Genomic DNA, 19,959 nt, shown 5'->3' with positions numbered 1-19,959 from the left:
CTAGTATTCTTTGCATCATTTACTGAATTGGGTAACTACTTGTAAGTGATCTATTGTAGAATATGTTTTTTGAATCCTGCTTGTGTTTACAATTTTTTCTTGAAGGTGGTTTTGATTCTTTGATATATTTTTTGTTATTAATTTATATATATATGTGTGATAGCAGACATGTAGGATGGTAGTTCTTGATGTCTTCTATGTTACCCTTTTTTGAAGAGAAGAATTGTTATTTTTCTGTCTTTTTAGGTACCAAGTAAATCTTTCAGCTAGAGCTTTATAAAGTTGTGGTCCTCCTTGTTTAATATCTTCAGTTTTCATCTGATCAATGCCAGGAGCTGTATTGGGTTTCATGTTTTTTGAGTGCATATTATTTCATCTGGGAGACTTCTGGTATACATTGTGTGTGTGTGTTATCAAGTTTTGGTTTGGGTAAAAGATATTTGGATGCAAAAAGGTCATTGTAGAAGTCTTGTATTATCTTTTTGTTCTGTTTCTATGTCTTCTTCCATCTTGATCTAGTAGTGCTGTTGGAATTAGCCTTTATATAGTTAATTCTCTTTCAACTCTTTTTATACTCTATTGATGCAGCAGCATTTCTCAGCCTTTTTCCCCTATACGTTTGATAGTCTTCCTTGGATCTTCTTCTTTAATACTTTGCGAGTAATTTTATATTCAAGTTGTGAATTTGGTTTATGTTTCAGTTCTCTTCTCTTTTTTTAGTAACTTCAAGGTTTGTATTGAGATTCTTTCTTTTTTTGGAATGTTCTTGATTGACTTTAGAATGTTTCATGTGTGCGTAGATTTTCCGAGAGTGTGTCATAATTATTGTCAGTGTCATATTCGGTAATATTCCATTATATTTCATCAACAGATAGCATAAACAAATCAGGATCTAAATGTTTGAGTCAGTTTCCATAGTTTGAGATTATCCTTATTTATTCTTCCTTCTTTTTTTGTAGGAAGGCTCTTAGTGGTCAGAGATTTGAATGGATGTCAAAATACTTTCTACCGATTGTTCCTACATCTTGAACTATTCTTTTTCAGTCTGTTAGAATGAAGTCTATTTCATTTCTTATATCTCCATTTGGGGGGTTCCCAAGCCCATCTTTTTCCTGCTCTTTCATGAACCATTACATTACTAAAATCGAACATGTGTGAACCATTAGGTCTACAGATGGTTGACTAAATCGGTTTCTGGTCTCTGGAATGTGGAATATGAGGACTTATTGAGAGAATGCAAATTACAGAGCCTAGTGAATAGAAGGAAGAGGAGAGACATGATCGAGGTGTTTAAATTGGTAAGGGGTAATTACCAGATTAGCGTGAAGGAGTTTTTCATAGAATATCTGGAGATGGGGATAATGAGAGGCCATTCCTGGCAGATGTATGAGGCGTATGTGAGCAAGGGTGTGAGGAGTAGATTTTTTGCATGGAGAGTGGTGAGTGATTGGAATGCATTACCCAAGAGTGCGGTGAGTGCGGGGACAGTGAATGAATTTAAGTTAAGTTACGATGAACTGTGCATGTGAGAGTGGAACCTCTCATGGTGAGTATCTTGACTCTATGGAGGTTTGTTGATAACAATAATAATTACACAAAAGTAATAATACAGAAACACATGGAGCTGGCACAGGTCAGCTTTTGACCCGTCTTAGCATATGCTTAATGAACAATGGAGTTTATAGACTCCTGTTTTTTTTTTTTTTATTATTTATTTATTTATTTATTTATTTTTTTTTTTTTTTTAAGGGGTGAATAGGAGGCAGTTTAGTAGGGTGAGAACTACCTTTTGTTATTTTGTTGAAGTATTTGAAAAATTTTGCTTGGTCCATATCAGATATGAGCAAGAATTGCTGTACCTTTGTGTTCTTTTTTTATTGGTCATTGTTTTGGTTTTGCAGACAATTGCAGGCAGTTGATAGTCTTGCATCTTTATCCATTTTGAGATAGGATGTGGCTGAGGTATTTAAGTTCAGTTCCTCTTTTCTAGAGATGTATGTGCTATTTCTTAGCATTTTAGTTATTCCTATTTTTTTTATGCAGAATGTTTGTGAGATGAACTCTCTGGTGTAGATAGGCTTTACGTATACGAAATAACTTCGTTCTCTTTGGAGACCTTTAGGAGTATCAAAAAATGTTAGTCTTAATTTCAAGTTCAAAAGTAAAATGTATGCTTAGGTGAAAGCTGTTCAGGTACTTTGTGAATTCTTTAGTTGTTTTGTCTGACCAGATGATGAATATATTACCCACATAATGTAACCAAATTTTGGGTGTATGACGATAGTTTTCTTCAACTTTTTCCAGATGATTCTGTAAATTTGAATAGAAGCAGATATGGAGGTGAGCCCATAGCAAGACTATGTTTTGTTTATAGTATTTTTCTTATAGCTGGAAGAATGAAGAATATGTTTTCTATGCAATGTTTGAACAGTCAGATGGTGACTAGTAGAAAAAGATTTTGAAGCAGTTCAGATTTTTTTTTTTTATTTTTTTTTTTCAAAGCAGACAAAGGCAGTGTTGCATAATTATGAATGTTGAAGAATGTATATCTGAAATGAATAACTTACTAGACAACAATGACATTTACCTCTTACTAGATTCAGATCCAACATTATCAGTACACAGCAAGATGAATAAAGTGATCAAAGCCTCATCACTCTGAAAAAAAAAAAAAAAAAACTTGCTATCAAACACCCATTAGTTCTGAGAATTTAGGTATTCCCAAACATATATAAAACTGAAGTATTTTCGAAATATGTTTTGGATTGACTACCAGTCTCAAGTAGGAAGTAGGAAGGGATTTGCTTTGCTAAAAATAGCTAATAATAAATAGCTCACATGCAAGCACGCACACACAGTGGAATCTCTGTTGTCGAACATAATTCGTTCCCAAAGGCTGTTCGGAAACCGATTTGTTTGAAAACTGAAACCATTTTTCCATAAGAATTAAAGTAAAATGGATTAGTCCATTCCCAAACCCCAGATAATTGTTTATTTAAACCTTTATTACAGTACATGTAATACCGCACGGTTAGCCTAGTGGCTTTGCGCTTCGCAACCATATGCCCGGGGAAGGAGTGTCCCAGGTTCGATTCCCGTTGTAGACGTGAGGAATTTGAGGATCTTCCTCAGGCATAGCCAAGTTAGCCGGTCTTGGGCGCGGACAGTAGGGTTTTTTCCGCCAGTTTATCTGGCGTTTTTCATCCCGCAAGCAGGCAAACCGGCCCCGTGAACATACGTCTCTACAGTCAAAAAAATATATCCCCCCCCCAGCGGCAGACCAGGCGACGGGTCGGTTGGGAGTAGTACTAACAAGAAGTCGCATCTAAGTAACACGCGGACCCTGCATAGGAAGCGTGAATAACGCGTAGAAGAAGAAGATTACAGTACATGTAATAAAGGTACATGTAATAAAGAGTGGTGCCAAGAGACAGAAAAGAGAAAGAGAAGAAATCCCAGAAGGACAATTACCTGATGTTTTTATGGAAGGGGGACTCCCCTTCCTCACCACCTTCCACTTACGCCATCAACTCTCCTCTGTACAGGTGTGAAGTTACATTTTCGTCTATATTTTATCTATTTATTGTGTTTATTCTTCTTATGTAAGATTGTATGCATTTTCATAAAAGCGTATACAAAAAACAATGAAAATGCATACAATCTTACATAAGAAGAATAAACACAATTAATAGATAAAATATAGACGAAAATGTAACTTCACTTTACCTGTACAGAGGAGAGTTGATGGCATAAGTGGAAGGTGGTGAGGAAGGGGCCCCTTCCATAAAAACATCAGGTAATTGTCCTTCTGGGGTTTCTTCTCTTTCTCTTTTCTGTCTCTTGGCACCACTCAACTCTGCTTGAGAGGCACTGGGTTTCTGTCTTACTAAAACCCTGTCCAATGAGATTTATTTTTGCCTGTGTTTTAAAATGTTTCTGAAGTGAGACATGGCATTGTCATTGAAAAGGTTTATGATGCAGTTTGCTATTTCATTGATCAAAGAACTAGGAACATCCTCTCTTCCATCCTCTGTCTCTGAAGACATTTTGTCCACCAGTGTCTTTTGCTGCTGCTTCTGGTGTTCTTCCAGTTCTTCTGTGGTGAGCTCATTTCTGTGGTCCTGCACATCAGAATTGCCAACTTCCAAGCCCATGCTTTTGCCCAGAGATACAATATCATCGACAATAGCAACATACTCAGCCTTAATGTCTTTGTCTGCTACACAGTCTGGCCACAATTTCCTCCAGGCTGAGTTTATGGCCCTGTAAGTCACTTGCACTCAGGCTTTATCAAGGATACTTAAGCAATGGAGGGTGTTGAAGTGATTTTTCCAGAATTCTCTGAGTGTTAATTCTGTGTCAGAGGTCACTTCAAAACACCAAACATTACTTTGGTGTAGAGCCTCTTAAAGTTCAAAATGACCTGCTGGTCCATGGGCTGGATTAGAGGAGTCATGTTAGGGGGCAGTAACATCACTGTGATAAAAATCAAAATCCTCCACCAACTTGTCCTGCAAGCCTGGAGGGTGAGCAGGAGCATTTTCTTGGCAAAGTTTTTTTCTTGAAGGTATTTTACAATTTACTTTTCATCACGTTATTTTTCTTAAACACCCTCAGATTCTTGGAGTGGTACCTTGAAGTCCCCACTTGCGTTTCATATAGCAAAGGAGTCAGCCTGTACTTCATTGGCTTGTGTCCTGGCAATGCTTTTTCCTCCTGAGTGATGTAGATCCTCCTTGGCAATTTTTTCCAAAATAGGCCTGTTTCATCACAGTTGAACACTTGTTGGGGAAGAAAACTTGAAGCCTCTCCATGCCTACCACACTATGTGTGCCACTTCTCCTCTTAAATTTTTCAAACCACCCTCTACTAGCTTTGAACACATCAGTATCATCACTTGTACCAGTTTTTTTTTTTTTTTAACAGGTCATCATTACATGATGACCTGTTTAAAAAAAAATGCACTGAACAGAGGCTGTGGCGTAACCGATGTTTTCCCACTGTACATCTCAGCCTGCAGATCACGTGTTTGCTGGTATGCCTGTTCGGCATCGATTTGTTCAAGATGAGAGTCATTCCATCAATTATAAAGTATGAGAACATAATTTGTCTGAGCATGGTATCAGTTACATGTTAATTGAGCTCTCAGACAATTTGTATAATCTGTTGTTTATTATGGGCATACATATTTCCTACATTTTAATCTCTAAGATTAGTATTCTTTATATTCAGTATTATATTATATTCAGGACCTCCATGAAGTCACAAGACTCATCGTGGGGAGCCCACCCTAGAAAACAAAGCCTATCATACTACTCCTTGAATTTATTTGCTGTTGATCAGGAAATGCATTCCATGGTTAAACCATCCTCCATGCAAAGAAACCACTCCTCACCCTTTTGCTCATGACTCCCTTTTGCAATTTTGCGACAATGGGCTAGGAATGTCCATTCCTAAACATGTCTTTGCTCTTTCCCACCCCCTGTTCCACCAAATGAAAGAATTCCACAGTGTCAACCCTGAAACTACCTCTAAACTATCTTTACATTTCTCAGTTGTATCACCTTTCCTTCTATCTACCAAACTTTGCAGTCCACATTCCTTCAGTCTATCCTCATATGTACAGTCCTGATATCATCTTTGTTATCTGCCTCTGCACTCTTTTCAAGGTTAATTTATCCCTTTCAAATCCTGAGAACCAAATTTAAGCACAATAGTCCAGGTGTGGTGTGATCAGGACTTCAACAATACTTTTATCTCTGCTGGTTAGTTATAATCAGTTCTTCTGATGCTATGCCAAATCAAGCCTCTTGAACCTTGTGTTCTTTCTATTACATGTTGCCTAAGACATTTGTCCCTCAAGAATTTTCAGAAATATCATTTCTCTACTACTACATGCAGTTTCATCTCTCATTTTATACTCTGCAGTTAAAATTTCCCATGACAATCGTTCTTTTTGCGCTTGCCAAGCTCAACTGCCTAAACATCGCCTGCTCTTCATCCCCTATCCTCCCTGGCTTATAACAACACTCCAATAAATATCCTGTCCTGCCCACCTCTGCCTCACCCCATGCCATCTCTAAACCATTAGTTCCATTGCCCTCCAAAATGCTATGAGAGAAGGCAACTCTTCACTTATCATAAGTAGTACTCCACCACTGCAATTTCCCTTCCTATCCTGCCAAAAAATGCTATACCCTGCTACTTCTGTTTCTGTCAGTATATCATCTTCCTGTCATGTCTCAGTAATTTTTGGACAGGCTTAAGCTATCAGTGCCACCAATTCATCTCTTATTCCAGATATTCCTGGCATTTAAGGATAAATAATCATCAATGCATTGTCACTGTTTCTATACTTATCATTATTCTATCAAGACTACACTGGATTCAGCATTCCACAACATATCCTGTCCCCTTCTCCCAAGTGACTATTCCCATAAGAGGCCACCTCTACCGCCATCCACCTTGATTATTCTAGTTTTCATGCATTGACATGCTGACTTGTTTTGAGAACAATTTCTTCAGATGCATACATCCTCCCTCATTCAAATGTAAGCTGTCTCTTGCATACAGTTCCTTTCTGTCTTCAAATGTCCTCTGAGCATCCATGTAATCCATGCCTCTCTTTCGACACATTCAGGCTATCATACTATTTGTTATTGATGCTCTTCTCTGCAGCTCTTCATTATTATACCTGGACAACACACTATCTTCCTTCTCTGTCTTCTTCCATACCGCTTCAAGTACAAACCTCAGATCTCTTGTCACCCAATTCGCACCGCCTCTCAAATCATTTGTATCCACCATCACAATCATCTCATCCTCTCTTTCACCTCTCTTGCCTGTCATAGTCACACTGTCTATTGTTTCTCCAGACACACAATCCTGTAGCATTTTTATTGCATTCCATGGATCATCAAATCTCCATATAATATATACACATATGTAATTCCTTTTGTTTAATCCTAGATAAGCAAAGATTTTGTTGAAGGTCACCAGACACAGGCTTTTTTTGTAAGACTCAGAAATATTCTTTATGCTTGAAGATAAATTTTATTTGCAATGCAGTGAAACTATATGAATCCCCTCCTACACGCACGCGTGCACACGCTACCACCACAGCACAGGTGCAAGCAAAACAATTTAAAATATTACTTAGCAGAAATACACTAAAATACTCTTAAACCAATTTCCAAATATTCATAAGTAAGGGAAATTTTTTCTAAGAATTCTAAGAGAAAGTTCTAAGATTTCTAAGAGAAAGATCATCGAAAATTCTTAGAATTTTCGATGATCTTACATTTGTTCTTTCCATTCTTTAACTCCAAGAAAAAAAGACTTTAGGTTTCGGAATTTATTTCCAAGAAAAGCCTGGCTAATCCTAAAAGATTAGCAAGGCTCCTTGTTTTTGGAAAACATTTGAGGAATAAAGAATTGTGAAGCTTTATGGGAAATTTGCATTCCCAAACCTGGTGAAGTATCACAGACTTTATTTGAGACTGAATTTTTGAATTCTTTTCCAAAATGATACAAAAAAGTGTGATTATTTTATAAAGGAACGATGACAGTGGTTTTTTATACATTGCTCGATTTATTTCTGATAGCTGTACTGGAGAGAAATAAGAACGAACACCATATTTAAATAAACAGTAATATTCAGCACCAGTATATAAAATAAATGCAAGTTCAGTGAATTGATTGAAAATTTGAATACACATGCAAATTCTTTCTAATGAGTACACTTCTTCCCCTCTCTCCCCCTGAAAACATTGTGTTGTTAAGTTAAAAAAAAAATTGCCAGCCTGGTTGGCTGAGTGGGTAACATATCCACTCTCCAACCAACAAGCCATTCGTTCATCTATCCATTTCATTTGATATCAAGAGATGCCATACATCACTCAGATGCTTTTCTGGAGGCTTCAACTCCCTAAAGATCAGTCACTTCACACACACCATCCATCCATCTAATTGGATGGATGGTGTATGTGAAGTACCCACATAGCACCCACAACAGACTCTGGCAGCTTATTCCACTCATTTACCACTCTAAAAGTAAAGAACCCAGCTCTAACACCCCTGCTAACCACACTCTTGCCCAGCTTCCATAGGTGTCTCCTAGTTCTCCCACCACCAGTCCTGATCTCAAAAATATCCTCTGAATTAATCCTATAGACTCCTTTTAGCAATTTGAATGTCTCAATCATATCTCCCCTTTTCTGCCTATCAACTAATTTCTGCAACCCACAAATCTTCAACCTGTTCTCATAAGGTTCATTCCATAGACCTGCTATCATCTTGGTCACTCATCTCTGGATCCTCTCCATCTCCTCCCCCATCAAGAAGAAACCTAGATGACCATATCTGGGCACAGTAGTCGAATATATATATTGTTAATGATGACAGAAAACGAATTGCAGCTAATAAGGACAGAAGTTGGCAAGGATGAGGAAGGCAGTACATTTGAGACTGTCTGGTGTGAGATATTGGTCAATAGAATTATATAATTGGTTGCTTCTTTTGCACCACTGCTGTGGATCAGTGGTGCAAAAGAAGATATAAAGGGCAGGTAATTATTATAAGGGACTTTTGCTATGGGGAAATAAATTAGGATGAGAGGACCGAAATAGGGAAGGAAATAATAGCAATAATGCAGCTACTTAAGAGATAATTATCTGAAACAGAATGTGATAGAAGGCACCCAAGTGAGATTGCTGGATCTGGTGAGATCATTACAGAATTTGTCCATAATAAAGGCACCACTTTGCCTCTGGATGACCATCCACATGAGGCACCTGTTCGTGATGAGGGGAACTCCCACTGACAATGCTACTGACTCTTTTCATTCTTCCACTTTTGCTTCACTTTTCTCCCCCATATTCATTGCTCTACTGTTCTGCCTTCCAGACTGCCATCACTGGGATCCAGCACTTCTCTGCCATGTTTGCCATGCTGTGCAACTTGTGGACATCAAAAAAAGTGGGATCCTAGTAGTCTTGCACTACTTTAGCCTCTACTTCAGCAAGATGGCCAGTCTCGGATGGTCCAGCCAGGAGCAGTCAGCTAATGGGCTCACTTACAAGGGTCATCAGTGTTGTAGTAGTCTTGTTGTGGTGCCAGTATGCCATCTGGGGTATCTCTGGCATTTCATTGCTGAGTGCAGTCATTGCTTGTTGGAGAGTGGGTGCAGAACTATGACACTGAATCAGATTTCTTGTGAGAAGGAATAAGTTTTCATCCTCTTGTTTAACAGCACCTTCACCAAGTTCAACTAGATTCAGAATCATCAACAAAGGTGAGAAATAAAAATCATAAGAAGTTGCAACAAATTCACTTTTCTTGATTCTGCATTCAGTGGGGGGGGGGAATACACTTGGGAAAATATCACCCTTCTGCACCCAGAAGGGCTTGGAAGGGTTGCAGGATCTCCAGAATCTGTAAAGAAACTGTGTTCAGGAGATATCCTTATTCATGTAGCTACAGTAACTGAGCAAAATTGCTTCATGCAACATTTATTTGGAATACTAATTATGGTTACCTCCTCCTCAACACACACACAACATTAAAACTTTTTCTATTGGCATAATATCAGCATGGGATCTCCTTGATGTTCCCAATCTGCAATGAATTCAAGAATCAAGGATTGACAGCCGTAAGGAGAATCCTTGTATGCAGGGATGGGGTACCTGGTTCCTACCAGGAGCATTATCCTTCCTGTCCAATAGGGCTGTACATTCTGAACTCTACATCCTGCCTTTAAATGTCAGAAATATGGTCATTCTTAAACTGTATGCAGTTTAAGAATGATTAGAATAAAGGTTGCCAGAGCAAAACACCGAAATGTTCTGTGAGGGAGCCCACCCAGCATATTCCTGAGCAAGAGGCAGTATATACCACAACAGTAGCAACATCTGATAACCGTTCTTATGTTGAGAAGGCAGCTGTGAAGAAAGTGTCATTAGGGATGTTAACATGTTTGTCAATCCCTTCTTCTCACAACTATGACATTCCTGAAAGATGTGACTTGCTCACTATCTCCTTAGAGCAAATTAGAGAGAAACATTGATATCGACTGACTCCAGAGAACATGCAACAGTGGTTCCAATACATGAAAATCCTCTTCTTAAAAAAATAATGGAACATGCACCATCTCTGTATAATGAGCTGGAGATTCTTGTTCTTCTCAACAAGAATATACTTATTGCCCTAGAGAGGTACAATATGATGTCTCGGATACCTGATGAAGAAATAATGAACACTGGCTGTCCACAATTCTTGAAACAGGAAAATCCATGACTGATGAAAAAACCTCTTAACATAGAAAGCCAGATGTACCACTAAAAAGAATGATGTAAACATTTCTACAATGGAATTGTTTTGGATTCTGACAAAACATTGATGACATCAAGGATCTTTTGCAATATGTTTCACCCTGCATGAAACATACCTGAAGCGTATGGAATTATGAAATGTAACTATGATTTGTAAGGGTAAGACAGGGAATGAGACTACCTACAGAGCAGTTGCCATCCTTATGAGCAATCTTGCCTGCTCCAGCAAGTTCCACTTAATAACAATGTAGAGATAGCTGCCATCCATCTCTCAGTCTGAACTCTCATAACTGTGTGCCACATCTACCTTCCTCTTGTATCAGATACTTCTAAGGATGACCTTGATTACCATCCCTACTTTTAATAGGGGATTTAAATGGGGTAACCTGAACAACTATTAGAGGAAGAGTTGTTGAGCATTGCTCCACACCAATAATCTCTTCCCTTTTGAACACCAGAAGCAACACCTTCTTCCATATGCTAAGCTGACAAACATTCACTGCCACTGACTCTGCCCACTTACTCTCCCTCTCCAACTCCTCAAGTGGGAAACTGAAGATAACTTGTATGGGAGTGATCATTTCCTTGTGATGTTGCTTTTTTTTTATATATGGGCAACATGTACTACTTCATGAATATCACAATGGAAAATTGAGCAAACTGATTTTCCCACCTTCTACACTTTAGGAATTAAATTCTGTAACAGTCAGCTGATCTCCTATCAGTGATGCAGTGAACAATGTGACAGAGCGTATTACAGAAGCTGCAACAACTATAATTCCTAAAACACATAGTAAGTTTCCACATCTCCCTAAGCCATGATGGAATGATGATTGCACAGCAGCCAGAGAAGCTCAGAAGAAAGCACGGAAACATAAGAGCTTGAAGGAATCCTGGATCCGATATACGAGGGTGATCTGAAAAGTTCTCTGTGTCGATCATAAATGGCAACACTATCGGGGAGAATTTTTTTTCTAAGTTGGTACATCTCTCGTAAGCATCCATGTGAAATTGCAAGTCATTTTATCTAGTAATTTGTTATATAAAATTCTTTGTAAAAGAAGTTTTAACACCAGAAGAAATTCGTTTGAAGTTCATTAAAGTTTATGACACTGTTCTCCTTCATTTTCAACAATTAAGAAATGGGCTGCCAAGTTTAAATGTGGCCGTACCAGCCTTGAAGATGATCCACGTGAAGAACAACACCAGAAATCATTGATCAAGTGCACAATATGGTATTGGATGACTTCCGAGTCAAAGTGCGTGAAACTGCTGAGACTATAGGCATTTTAAAAGAACATGTAGGATATATTTTGCACGAAGAATTGCAAATGAAAAAGCTTTGTGCAAGATGGGTGCCACGCTTGCTCACAGTAGATCAAACATGCACTCACATGAAAATCTCTGAACAGTGCTTGGAGCATTTTCAAGAGAATAAAACTGATTTTGTGCATTCATTTATTACTATGGATGAGGCTTGGATTCACCATTACACACCAGAATCCAAACAGCAGTCAAAACAGTGGACAGAAGCCAGTTGTTCAGCGTCAAAGAAGACAAAGTCGGTTCCATCAGCAGGAAAGGTCATGGCATTGGTGTTTTGGGATGCTAAAGGCATTTTGTTTATTAATTATCTTGAAAAGGGTAAAACAATAACCGGGGAATATTATTCCAATCTTTTACTAGACTAGATGAAAAAATTTGTGAAAAAAGCCCCGGTTTGTAGAAGATAAAAATCATCTTTTATCAGGACAATGCACCTGCCCACAAAGGTATTTTGGCAATGGGAAAATTAAAGAATCTGCAGTATGAATTGTTAAAGCATCTGCCATATTCCCCAGATTTTGCTCCCTCTGACTTCTATCTCTTCCCAAAACTAAAACTCTTCCTCGCTAGTGTGTGTTTTTCTTCGAATCAAGAGGTGATTGCAGCTGTTGAAGGATATTTTGCAGATCTTACTGAGAACCACTACAGGGACGGGATAATGGCACTGGAGCATAGCTGGAATAAATGTATTAGTCTTAAGGGAGATTATGTTGAAAAATAAAAAATAATTTTGAAATTATAAATTTGTTAGGCCGAGAACTTTTCAGACCACTCTTGTGTGTGTGTGTGTGTGCGTGTATGTATATATATATATATATATATATATATATATATATATATATACTTATTTATTTATTTTTATTTTTTTTTTCAGAAGTTGAAAGTGCAGATTTTTGGAGAACAGTAAATCTTCAGCAATTTTCCATTCCAGATGATATTAAAAATTTGTCATTGTCAGTAAAAATCCATGAAGATACAACTATTATTGAGGTTTGATTTTATTTTGATATTCAGATAATATAGTATCATAAAAAGAAAGTTAAAATATTTGTTGCCTTTCCTCTTGCTATTAGGAAAATTTTCTGTCTTTGAAGTATAATATAAGACATCAGAATCTTTTTCACAATAAAAACCTTATCATTCTTAGTAGCAATTTTACTGACTACTCCACTGGAATCATGTTTGAATATGAACTGATATAGGTTTCTGAAAAGAATACGATTCACTATATATATCCCTCTGTGGGGTCCTGAGACTCATAGCAGAGGATTGCACTCATTCACCAACATCTGTCATTATTATTATTATTATTCAGACCTCCATGAAGTCGAAGACTCATTGTGGGAGGTCCTTCCTAAGAACATAGTCTGTCAAGACTCATTGAGGGGGAGGTCCCCCCCCCTAAGAAACACAAAGTCTATCATACCACTCCTTAAATTCATTGACCGTTCTCGCTCTCACCACTCCATCAGGCAATGCATTCCACAATTCAACTACCCTCCATGCAAAGAAACCACTACTCGCCCTCTTGCTCACAGTTTCCTTTCGTAACTTCCAGGGATGGCCTCTTGTCATCACTCCTTCCCGCTGTTCAACCAAGTGAAAGACCTCCCCAATGTCAACCCTGTAACCACCTCTCAACAGCTTAAAAATCTCAATCATATCACCTCTCCTTCTTCTAGCCACCAAACTCTGCAGTCCACATTCCCTCAGCCGATCCTCATAACCAAAATTGTACAGTCCTGAAACCATCTTTGTAATCTGTCTTTGTACCCTTTCCACAGTTAATTTATCCCCTTCAAATCCTGGGGACCAAATCTGAGAACAATAGTCCAAGTGTGGTCTGATCAGAGACTTATACAACGGAATGATAACCCTTTTATCTCTGCAGGTCAGTGTCCTTCTCATAATTGCAGCAATCCTCTGTGTTACCCTCACCATCTTTGCAATATGTCCCATAAATTTCAGGTTTTTATCAATCATCAACCCCAGACTCTTGTTTCCCCTACTTCCTCCAGTATAACTCCTCCCATAGAGTATGCAGCATCCCATCGATGTTTCCCAAACCTCAAGACCTTACATTTTGCTGCATTAAACTGACATCCCCCATTCATTTGCCCATCTATCTAGCTTATTCAAATCCTCTTGCAGGGCTACCACATCTGCATTATTATTAATAATCCTTCCCAGCTTTGCATCATCTACAAACAACTGAATATCCCCTTGCAATCCACTGACAATGTCATTGATATAAAGGTTAAACAATATAGGTCCCAGTACTGAACCCTGTGGGACCCCACGTAACCCTGTGCCTCCTTGAAACTGCTCGACCATACACACCTCTCTGATACCTATCAGACAAACAATCCTGAATCCAGTTGACCAATCTGACATCCAGACCCATGTGCTGCAACTTAAATGCAATATCCCAGAAGAGGAAAGTCACTAGTGATGTATCTCAGGGATCTATTTTAGGGCTGTTGCTGTTTAACCTGTATGTTATTAATATTAGAGAAGATTTGGATGGGGATATTCAGTTATTTGTAGATGATGCAAAGTTGGGACAAAGTATGAGGAGTAGAACAGATGTTATGGCCTTACAAGAAGACTTGAACAGATTGAGGAATGAATAGGCATGGAAGTGGGGATGGCAGTTCAATGTTGCAAAATGTAAGGTTTTAAAATTTGGGAAACAAAGATGGGATGTTTGCTTGGTAGGGATATATTATTGGAGGTGAAGGAAATAAGAGATGTTGAGGTGATGGTGTATAAGGATCTAAAATTAGAAGACACATTGCCAATATTGTGAGGACAACACAATGAATTCTGGGAATGATGCTGAGGACACTTGACTTGCAGGAGATTCTGGTTCCATTGTATAAGGCCTTGATTAGGAATTAATTATATAGGCCATATATGGACTACTGCACACAAATTTGGTCACCTGGTTTTCTAAAGAACAAAGAGATGTTGGAAAGGGTCCAGAGGTGATATATGCTATAGGATTAACATTGACAAGATTTTCCATAAACTGGTAGGAGATCAGGAAAGAACAAGAACAATAACTTGCTGATATCTATCAGACAGCCAATCTCAATCCAGTGGACTAATCTAATATACAACCCAATCCAATGTAGTTTGACTATCAACTTATCATTCGGTAATCTATCAAAACATTTGAAAAATTTAAGTATACCCAGTATAAAATTTAAGTAAGTATAATATACTATACTGTGTATCCATCTTCTTTGACCTCCATTTAGAAAATCCATGCTGTCCATCAAAGATGATACTATTGTTGTCAACCCAATTCTGGATCCAGATTTTCCATCAGGCCTTTCCAACACTTTAACCACAACATCTGATTGGCCTATAATTTGATGCTTGAATTCTGTTACTTCCTTCATGAAACAGTACAATCTTGCCTTCCTCTCACTCCGTTGGAACTTGACCCAATGTAAGACTTATGTTAAACAAATATGTCAAGGCAGATGTCAACTCCCTGGCACATTAATTTCAAATATGGGATGATGTATCATCAAGTCTCATAGCCTTATTAACATCAAGTTTGCTCATTTCCCCATATACCTCTTGTTTACTTAGGCCATCTCCTCTCCTTGCCATCATCAGCTGCTCTCAAACATGTCACATTCAGAAGAATGAAAGACCTTGTGAACTACTCATTAAGTATCTCCACTCAATGTCATCCTTCCATAATTATTTTTATTTTATTTTATTATTTTTTTTTTGCTGGCTACATATTGAAAGAACTCCTTAGGATTTTTTTTTTTAGCTTCATTAGCTAACTGCTGCTCATACTGCCCTTTAGCTACCTTTACCCAATCGAGTCATTCTCCTTGTATATTCTTTTTAATTGTCATGGAATTGATTATTTCTATCTTGATTCATATGCTTAATCTCTTTATTCATCCATTTCACACATACCTTGTTTAACTTTCTGACTCTTAGAATAAATTTAGACATTGCTTCTACTAGATAGTTCTTGAATATCACCTAAGCAGCATTGATTTCCTTTTCACCCAACTCCTCATTCCAAGCTACACCTGAAAGCTGTCTCCTGAGTTTAGCAGAATCACCAGCCTTTTGTAGTTCCACATATACCCTTTTCTCACAGAAGTCCTCGTACTACTGGCAACCACCCAGGTAATCACTCTCATCATTTGGAGGTTGATTTGACTTCTCATTTATAATGACGTCCTCTGATGAGATGATCAATTCCAAAACCCTCAATCCTCAATTCTCTCTATTACATACTGCCTGAAGTAGTTGTCCTCAAAAACTTGAGAAACTTATTTTCTTTTCAATATAAACTGGGATGATGTTATCTCATCATCCCAGTTTATATTGCTATAATTAAAATCACCCATAATAATCACCCTTTTCTTGGCTAATTTCATTATACATTTCATGGTTACTACAATCCACATTACCAGGTCTATAGCACATCTGACTTAAGTATTTTATTCTATTCACCTGCCTCAAAATCTCTGCCACTTTCCCTCTTGCATCTCGACTTTGTGTGGACATGACTCTTTTTCTATCATCAATAGCACTCCTTCTCCCTTTATACACTTTCAGTCTTCACGAAATACATCATACCCTTCCAACTCTATTCTTGTCAGGATGTCATCCTCATCCAACCATGTTGCACTTATTCCCACGGTTTTTTTGAGAATAAGAAAAACTCAATCAATGCAACTATTTCATTTGCCTTGTTTCTTATACTTCTATCATATGTATACAAATATAACAGCTCATTCCTGGATTGATATTCAAAGTTTTTTTCACTTGGTTATCCTATAAATTAAAGATGCCAAGAAATTATATTCTTGGTTTCATCCTTTCACTTATCCCTAAGATTCTTCTTTCCATAGTATGCTGGGTAGTTTGAAGACTTAAGGTTCTCTTTTTGTGTGGTGCTCCAGTTTCGGAGGCATAGATTAAAGAAGGGAGGACACAGTATAAGCAAACAAAGTTTGCACATGAAGTAATTTCATGATTGGACTGCTTGTATATATTACTATTATTATTATTATTACGGGCAACTCCAGGGAGTCATTAGACTCATCGAGGGAGGCCCCAAATCATATTCATCACAACTATTTGACATTCATACAGTATCTATCATACCTCGCCTTAAACTCATTGAGTGAATGAGTGGAATGCGCTCCCTGAGTCTGTGGTCGCATTCCACTCATTCACTACTCTAAAAGTAAAGAACCCAGCTCTAACACCTTTACTAACCACACTTTTGCCCAGTTTCCATGGATGTCCCCTAGTCCTCCCACAACCAGCCCTGTTCTCAAAAATATCTTCTGAATTAATTTTATAGAAACCCTTCAGTAATTTGAATGTCTCAATCATATCTCCCCTCCTCCGCTTATCAACCAATTTTTGCAACCCACAAATCCTCAACCTGTTCTCATACGGTTCATTCCACAGACCTGCTGTCATCTTGGTCACTCGCCTCTGGATCCTCTCCACCTCCTCCCCATCAAGAAGAAACCTAGGTGACCAAATCTGAGCACAGTAGTCGAGATGGGGTCTTATCAAGGCTCGATACAGATGAACAATAACCTGCTTGTCTCTGCTTGTCAACGTATTCTTCAGCAACCAAGTGATTTGATGAGCTGATTTGGCCACTTTTGCAATGTGTCCCCTAAATTTCAATTCCTTATCCACCAACACTCCTAAATCTCGTGCCTCATCAATTTCCTGGAGCACGGTTCCACCAATGCAGTAAACTGCCGCCAATCTTTTCACCCCAAAATGCATAACCTTACATTTTGCCACATTAAATTGACATCCATTCTCCTTAGCCCAGACCTCCAATCTATCCAAATCATGCTGCAAAATTTTGACGTCATCTGCATTCACTATTGCCCTACCCAACTTCGCATCATCCGCAAACAAATGAACTGTTCCTCTCAGATCCTTTCCTATATCATTTATGAACAAATTAAACAGCAGTGGTCCAAGAACAGATCCTTGTGGCACACCACTAGTCACAGGCCGTCTTGTGGACTCTACTCCTGAGTAAACCACTCTCTGATATCTCTCCGTCAACCACCCTCCTATCCATCTCACCAACCCTATGTCCATTCCCATATGCTGCAATTTACTGATTAGAATTCCATGTGGTATCCTGTCAAAGGCCTTAGCAAGGTCCAGTAGAATCACTGTAAACCCATTACCCTTATCCAGTTCAGCCGTCACTGTGTTATAATATGTGAGCAAGTTACTGAGGCATGACCTACCCTTCACAAAACCATGCTGTCCCCAATACAGTATCCCATTTTCTTCTATCCAATCTTGTATTTTCCTCTTGACTATTTTCTCTAAGACCTTAGAATATAGAGACTAATGACTTTATATCAATTGCCTTAATATCCCATAGTGCAATGTACATATCTTCATCATGTATAATGCTATGCATTGTGGGAAGGACCACTACCCAGACTGAGTAGTGGCCCTTCCCATAATGAATAGCATTGTTGTGATATATTGTTTTCACTACTTCTTTTACTCCAGTTAATTTTCTGATAGTTGTATTTGTGATGTGTTTTTTTTACTTATTCATAAGATTCTTCTTTCCATAGCATGCTGGGTGGTTTGAAGATTTAGGTTCCTCCTCTTTTTGTGTGGTGCTCCAAGTTTCGGAGACATAGGTTAAAGATGGGAGGACACAGCTGTTGAACATGCTAGCTCTTATTTTGATATTTAGCTCAGGATCTGTGATTATAGATTTGATATGGTTGAAGTAGGTCCATGCAGCTCTTTTTCTTTTAGATATTTCTTCAGAAATATTGTTGTCTATCTTTAATGTTTGACCAAGGTATGTGTTGGGTTCTACACATTCTGTGGTGAAATTATTTAATTGAATGGTGTGGGTTTGACAGTATTTGTTTCTCATCCTTTTGTCAAGGTGTATGTCTTTCCATCTTGATCTAGTAGTGCTTTTTGGATTGGACTTTTTATAGGTAATTCTTTTTCAACTCTTTTTATACTCTTTTTTGATTCAGCATTTCTCAGCCTTTTTTTTCCTGTAGGTTTGATAGTCTTCTTTGGATCTTTAATACTTGTCAAATAATTTTATATTCATGTTGTGAATTTGGTTTAGCTTTCAGTTTTTTTTTTTTTTTTAGTAAATTCAAGGTTTGTATGGAGAGTCTTTCTTTTTTTGAGGATGTTCTTGATTGACTTTAGAATGTTCCATATGCTTAGATTTTCCAAGAGCATGTCATAATGCTTGCCAATGTCATATTACCAAATTCTATTTGACATATTCTATTTTATTTGATCAACAGATACTAAATAACTTAAGGAATTGACAACGTACATAAGAATATATATTAAATTATACTTTAATAAATATTTCCGATATTTCGGCAACGTCATGTTGCCATCTTCAAAGGAACTTGCAAAAGATTATAGAGGGGGGACAGCCATGAGTTCACCACTCTCCCCACCCTTGGCCAATTTCTTTATGGAGACCTTTGAAGAAAAAGCCTTAGCCTCTGTCCCACAAAAACTAACCATATGGCTTCGCTATGTTGATGATGTGTTTGCTATTTGGCCACATGGCTCTGATACACTCCTCTCCTTCTTAACGCACTTGAACAACCAACACCCCAGAATCAAGTTCACTCTGGAAAAAGAGGAAAACAACAGCCTCCCTTTCCTAGACACACACTAGTCAGCTGCCAGCCTGATGATACCTTGGTTTTCTCAGTTTATAGAAAACCCACCCATACAGGCAGGTACATTCACTAACAATCCCCCCCCCCTCTCATAACAATATGGAGTGGTGAAGACACTATACAATAGGTCCTAAACGCTGAACTAAATCACATCCTCAACACTTTTTTCAGCCAATGGTTACCCCCCCCCCCCCCATAAAATCTAAAAAATATTGAAACCAATAAACCACAATCCCCCCCCCCCCTTCACAACAAGGATTACTCTAAATCCATCACCATTCTCTACATCCGAGGCGCCTCCGAAAAAATGACCAAAATCTTAATCCAATTTTCTGTATGGTCCTGTTACAGACCATACAGAAAATTGGCATCTCTTATCTGCTCCACTTTCCCTAGACCTACCTGGTGTATACTAGGTCCCTTGAAGCTATAAACTGTCTTACTTTGGCCAAACAGGCAGGACAGCAAATATCAGAATTTCGGAACACAAGGACTACATCCGGTTTCACAAGTACAGCCACTCAGGTCTTGCAGACCATGCTGTAGATACACGCCACAGAATACGGTGGAAGAAAGCTACAATA

General features: G+C 38.2%; 1 protein-coding gene across 1 annotated transcript in view; it reads left to right on the top strand.

Annotated features, from left to right (window-relative positions):
* Window positions 1-19,959, top strand: part of LOC150106525 (putative protein-lysine deacylase ABHD14B) — a 65,665-nt gene that overhangs the window by 12,381 nt on the left and 33,325 nt on the right. The window contains exon 2 of the mRNA XM_090393172.1: window positions 12,529-12,644. Coding sequence (XP_090249298.1) covers window positions 12,529-12,644 — 116 coding nt within the window. The remainder of the gene's footprint in view (window positions 1-12,528; window positions 12,645-19,959) is intronic.

Source organism: Typopeltis vanoorti, chromosome 5, assembly GCF_054136105.1.
Source record: "Typopeltis vanoorti isolate ZY-2024b chromosome 5, IOZ_Tvanoo_1.0, whole genome shotgun sequence".
NCBI lineage: Eukaryota > Metazoa > Arthropoda > Arachnida > Uropygi > Thelyphonidae > Typopeltis > Typopeltis vanoorti.
The sequence above is the reverse complement of the archived record's forward strand: the minus strand, read 5'-3'. Positions and strand labels throughout refer to the sequence as shown.